At 45.6% G+C, this 5,861-nt stretch overlaps 2 protein-coding genes across 2 annotated transcripts in view; one reads left to right on the top strand and one right to left on the bottom strand.

Moving 5' to 3' along the window:
• LOC101856835 (uncharacterized protein C20orf194) overlaps positions 1 to 5,861 on the top strand; it is a 77,018-nt gene that overhangs the window by 38,470 nt on the left and 32,687 nt on the right. The window lies entirely within an intron of this gene.
• Positions 46 to 4,411, bottom strand: LOC106012801 (FMRFamide receptor-like). The gene has a single exon (XM_013086817.2). It carries the CDS (start codon positions 3,060 to 3,062, stop codon positions 2,004 to 2,006), a length of 1,059 nt encoding a protein of 352 aa, XP_012942271.1. The 5' UTR covers positions 3,063 to 4,411; the 3' UTR covers positions 46 to 2,003.

Here is a 5,861-nt window from a genome sequence, read left to right as displayed (position 1 = left end):
AGAGAGAGAGAGAGAGAGAGAGAGAGAGAGAGAGAGAGAGAAGTACCGTTGAAAGCATTAAAGAAGCACAGTATTGATTAACTAAGGTTCAAGATTGTGTTGTCTCTACTTTTTTTTTCTCAAAACAACGTGTTTCCGTGTACGCTTTGCTGACTGCGGTGCTATAATATTGAACAAAGTCTTTTGTTCGGTCTCTGAAATGAGCCGACATATTCTGGTAGTCATTTACCAAGGCGAGTATAGATCGTGTCCCCCATGGTAACTGTTTGTTGACAAGTCTGATGACTGACAATGTTGTCGGATTGAAACTCAAAACTATCTCACAGACTTGCCTTTTCGCTCCGGCTCAAACTAACTTCTTGTTTCTAGAAAGTTGAATTCACCTTTTTGGGGCCGACTTATTCAGGTTCGTGGCACTACAGTCACGTAACGTTACAACTTTTTCCACGTTTCTACCCAGCCCGTGTTGAAAGAGACTGCATGGAATCAGAATAAGAGACGAAAATAATATTGAGTGATTTTTCTCAGGGAAAAGGAATTATGTTGTCGAACAGCTGTCACTTTTACTGTAGGTCAAAACAGTTAAGGTAATATGGACGTCTTTTTCCTTCAGCCTTTCATTTGTTAGAGCGAGGATGTGGTAGAAAAAAGTTTCCTAAAACCACCATTGGCTTGCCCATTGGAGACACAAAAAACACTATTGTTTAAAAAAAAAAATGAGACTAGATATGGAGCTCACCAAAAACATAAGAATTTATCGTAGATGATTAATAAAGAGTCGTGGTGAACACATGGATTGACTGACATTATTACAGTTTATAAACGCTATGGTGGAAATGTGGATGTTTGATGTTCACCGTGGATCAAATATTATCACACAGATGGAATGTTATTAGGAAGTTAAGAGGTCGTTGAGGAATAATGTTTCATACCAGTATTACCAGCAGTCATCATACATGTCCAAAGTAGATCCTGCACAAGTATTAGAAATACTTAAATTATATAATAAAATACATGTAATACAGTGGTAATATCATCAGTAGTAGACACAGACTGGAGCTGCCGCCTATTGTTTGTTCTTTTCACACCTACAATACATTATCCAATTTATGTAGATTGCCCGTCTCCCAGTCAATATTGTGACGGTTTCGTTTTCCGTTGATCGGACGGCTTTCCAGAACCATCGGGATTCTCACTCTGCGTCTGATTCATCATGACGGTACCGCCAAGCACTGTTGTAATAATGTTTAGGGGAGAGGGTCTTTCGTTGATTGGCAGAGTTCTCCAGTGGATATAATAGGAAGTGTGCATTGGCAAATATCTGTGATTTCCAGGCGGAGCTCAGAGTTGATTATGAATTCTGTGCTGATTGATTAGTATCCGGCCAATTTTTCGTCTTCCTTTCATTGGGGTTCACTGAAAGGGCAGTGCAGATGCAGTACAAAAGGGGTGGAGAGGGGGGAGATGACAAAAGGGAAGGGGGGGGGGGGGGGTTATTTTCAGAGGAAAAATTTCAGCATGCAGCCGTGCTGCGCTCTGGTTTTCACCCTCACGCTTCTCATATAGGGTTCTGAACCTTCATTGCGCTCGTCTTCGGGGGTTTTATCTTTCATTTTGTTTATGTCTATTTTTGCTGTTTCTCTCCTCCCCCTTCTCCCTCAAGAAAAAAACCCCTGGCTACTGCGCTGCTATTGCTGGTCTCCCCCCCCCCTCTGTTTTTTTACTGTTCCAATTCTCCTCCCCTTTTTCCCTCCGTCTCCTCCTCCGTCGTCTTTGTCCGTCGATCTGTGTTGTCGTGATTGATGTTTCACGATGGGCTTCATTTTGTTGTGTTTTAATTGTCTACTTACAATTCTTGATCCAGGTGGTTCGTGGTCACGTCTTTGACTAATTATCCATCGTCGTCTGCAAGGTCTATGTAAGCTGTTCGAAGTTCGTTAAAGATTTGAACAGTAAAATTATGTGTTTATTTTTAGCAACTGTATGAAATGGGTTCATGTTCGTTAGCAACAGCAACAAAACAGAGCTAGTAGTGTTATCCGGAACTGTTTATTGAAACAGAAGTAGATAATGAGATGAAGCGCGAACTGAAAGAAGAAGACGACCGTGAAGAGATTGTAGAAACTGACGTAGAACCGGGAGGAAGGGTCGACCCAGGCTGGGGCCAGATGCGCCACAAGCTCTATGGTGCCCCCGGGAACCGAACAGAACATGTAGAGGGACATGAGCAGGATGAGCAGATGGGAGAGCGACGCCTCTTCCTTGATCTTCCTGTTGAGCGTGAGTCCGGACGTGTGTTTGATGCACATGTAGCGCTTGGTGAGGACGCTGCGGCGCGTGCGGCAGGCCAGAGCCACGCTCATCAGCAGCATCATGAGGAAGGGGACGAAGAGAGTCACGGCCTTAACGTACCAGAAGTACATTATGTTGTACTCCTCTGTGGCTGTGGAGACGGTCTTCTCTGCCACGAGTTTGGTCAGATTTGTGGCAGGGTCTACGGCCGTAACGGCCTGGTACTCCCAGAAGCGGGGAAGGGAGCTCACAAGGCCCACTGCAAAGACCATGACCACCACCACGGCAGCCTGAGCGGAGGAGCAGAGCGTGGAGGCGCGAGACGCCGAGACAGTGAGCACCCGCTCGAAGCTCATCATGACCAGAAGCCAAATGCCGCTGTACCAGAACCAGTCCCGACACGAGGCAGCGTAAGGCTGAGCGTGGACCAGGATCCAGTGTGGACCCGCGTAGTGTTGAGCTGCCAGCAGCGCCGAGCATGTCAGAAGCAGCAGTGTGGCTAGGCTGAGGCCGAGGAGGTACGTGTCCAGAGACTGACGGACCTGCCTCGCTAAAACCAGCACGCTCATCACCTCGGTGAGGAAGGCGAAACTGACGATGACGGGCAGAGCGAGGAAGCAAAAGTAGTCGGAGATCTCATTCCAGTATGCTGTTTCGTTCTTGGGACCAAGGCCCATGGTGCAGGGGGGCGTGGCCGTGAGGCAGTCCCGGAGGGGCGGAACGAGGAAGGGGAACTGGCTGCTGGGGTGTAGGTCTAGGATCGCCTTCATGGTGCTTACGTTACAGCTGCTGCCTTGAAGTTGGGGGAGGTGTTGGGGCGCAATTGTATTCGTCTGGAGACGCCGTGAATTGAAGAAATCGACCTTTTAGTCTAACGTTTGAAATCACTAGAATCTAGACTTCATTATTGACGATACGAATGCCGCATAATTTTCGAATGTCGTTCGTTTTACAAATCATGTTTACTTGTTCCTCTGCTCCAGAGTGAGAAGCACCTTTGAACACCACAGAACCTTTTCAGACACAACCCTCCTCACATAGTTCAGTCTCCGGTAAGTCAGGAAGTGTCAAAGAAAATAACAGTTCAGATTCCCAAGCACTGTAGTTTAATCCCAGAACATGCCATTCCAATGTGCGCCATTAAAGGAATGTATATGACCTGGACATTTAATGGATTTTAAAAAAACATTGATTGGTGCTGTTTCCAACGAAATGTCAGAATTGAAACCCTGTTATCTACAATGAATTGCCACAAATGGTCGTTGTCGTTTACACTGCCAGTAGAAAGATGCTGTGTGTTTAACGAGGTTCTCAAATGAATTCCAATCTTGTACGAGATTATTACTTTTCGAATCGATTTCTTATAGCGCGAACACACTGTCAAAGCCGCTATTCCATCTTCTCAATTAGTTCAGATGCAGAGTATTTTATTTATGTGCCCTATCGGCCACTCACGATCAATACACACAGAAGCTCTCCCTAAACATTCCGAGAATCTTGTGCCGCGCGAGGATTCCACCACCGGTTGTTCCGGAGTCGTAGAGTGTTCATTCCGGAGTAGGAGAGTGCGCTCTCTGCATTTGGCGTGAGTAAACGCATCAATCAGGAGTTCACAGTCCACCCCGAGTCACCGGGAGCTGGCGTTAGTGCTTCACGGGGGGCACAGGTTTCCACAGAGCTCCACCACGAATCGCGTCAAACACAAATGCGAGTTCTACTGCACTCACGCACGCGTACACGCACTCAGACACACACAATACCGCGTTCTAACACAGGGTCTAAATGCCGCCTTGGACACCACAAGTTCTACCCTCCTCCTCCCCCTCCCCTCCCTCCCTTCCTCGTTATTCGTTACGCTGTCCCGTGGTCGCTATGGCGATTCGTGGTGACAGCGGCAGACCGCTGGTGTCGCTAGTTATGCTTACTCATCCCCTTGTCACACCACACGACTTGTGTAATCCTCGTAGTCTTTGTTTAGAACTCGAGACGTGGGCTGTGATAAAAACAATGCGAGAATTACTGCTGCCTTGAAAACAAGGTCCGAAATTGTCTCTGCTGTTACTTAAACTCACTCTATGATATCCGCGCGTACTCCCCACGCGGCTCGAAGCTCTGTAGAACTGGGCAATATCCGAGCGAAAAATTCGGTTAGCCGGTTTAACTGCTCAAAGCGGTATCTTGTTTCATAGGTTTGTGACAAACCTGTTTAACAAAATCATTCTCCGAGAGCCTTTAAAATGCCTCATAATTTTGAATGTTCGTTTCATAGAATTAATTTCTCTTTTGGTTTGCCATATTGTATCCTACCAGTTACTGTTTTAGTGCGTTTGATCATTGAAATCAAGAGAAGGTCAGTGTAGTCAGACTATGTTTTCTCTGGATGAGAATACAGTGCACCCTACTGGATGTGTGTTAATTGATTGATACGTTTAGGGAGTTGTAGGTGTTAGAGTTAGAGTGATGCAACTCAAATATTTGTACCTGTTTTGCTTATCAATTTAATTAGAAATCGTGCTTTTTTTGTTCAGTGCAGATATCACTATGTAATTGCCTGCGCAGCCGTGCCATTATGTAAGGAAAAACTTGAAAGATGTTTAGTCACCAAGATAATTACAACCTTTTAATTGAATTGTGCAATGCTAAGCAAACATGTATTAAAAAACCTCGTAACTTCTAGCTAATGTAACATACTCTTGCTTGGCTTCAATGTGACACTTGGCTTCAATGTGACACATCTCTCGTTTAACCCCGTGCGTCCGCCGTCGCCCGCACTTGGTGATTCCACAAATACATACATATACACGTTTGTTGTCTTCATTCTTTTTGTCTGTATTTTATATTTTATGGGTTAATAAATCAACAGGTTGTTTGTCTTTCTTTTAAAAGTATTGTATTGCATTGAACAACGTAGTTATCAGGTCCGTGCTCGGCATTCTGTCAGTAATCTGAACCACTTTGAAAAAAGTTCTGTGACCCCTGGCCTAGTGGATTAGTGTTACATTCTTAATGTAGCTAATGTGGGATTACAATTCGATGGTGTTCTATCCGATCGTTGTTTTGCCCGTTTTTCTTCTAAAACCATTCCCTGAACTTGATTGCGGCTCAGTCTAGGCAGGCTTGGAAATCCGGTAAATTTGGAAATGGGTGCATCCCCAGCTCAGCAGCATGGGCCTTCCGACACTCACCGCCAGCTTTTTCCCCTTGCAACCAGGCGGGTCGCTCTCATCGATTTCTCTCTTCGTCTTTTACTTTACTTCTCTCGTTTTATTTCTGCCTCTCTGCCCCCCTTGTCGGCTGCCGCTGGATTGTGCCAGAAATGAGAATGGTCGCCCCTGCCTCTCTGCTTTCCCCTGGTGAGGAGCGAGAAAGGAGTCGCGAGATCTGAGTGAACCTTGGTGGATTGGGATGGGGTCCCAAGGTTTACTCAATTTCGGCTAGTTTTTGTCTTTTTTAGCCACAAGAAATTAGGTGGAAAAAGGAGGTGATGATAGAGTGGGCCCTGGGAGCTAGAACATTGTTATACGAGACTTGAGCTTGCCGGCGAGCTGGCTGTGGATATTATAATATAT

The sequence above is a fragment of the Aplysia californica genome, unplaced genomic scaffold (genome assembly GCF_000002075.1).
Source record: "Aplysia californica isolate F4 #8 unplaced genomic scaffold, AplCal3.0 scaffold00508, whole genome shotgun sequence".
Taxonomy (NCBI): Eukaryota; Metazoa; Mollusca; class Gastropoda; order Aplysiida; family Aplysiidae; genus Aplysia; species Aplysia californica.
Note: the sequence above shows the minus strand (reverse complement) of the source record. Positions and strands in the feature narration are given on the sequence as shown.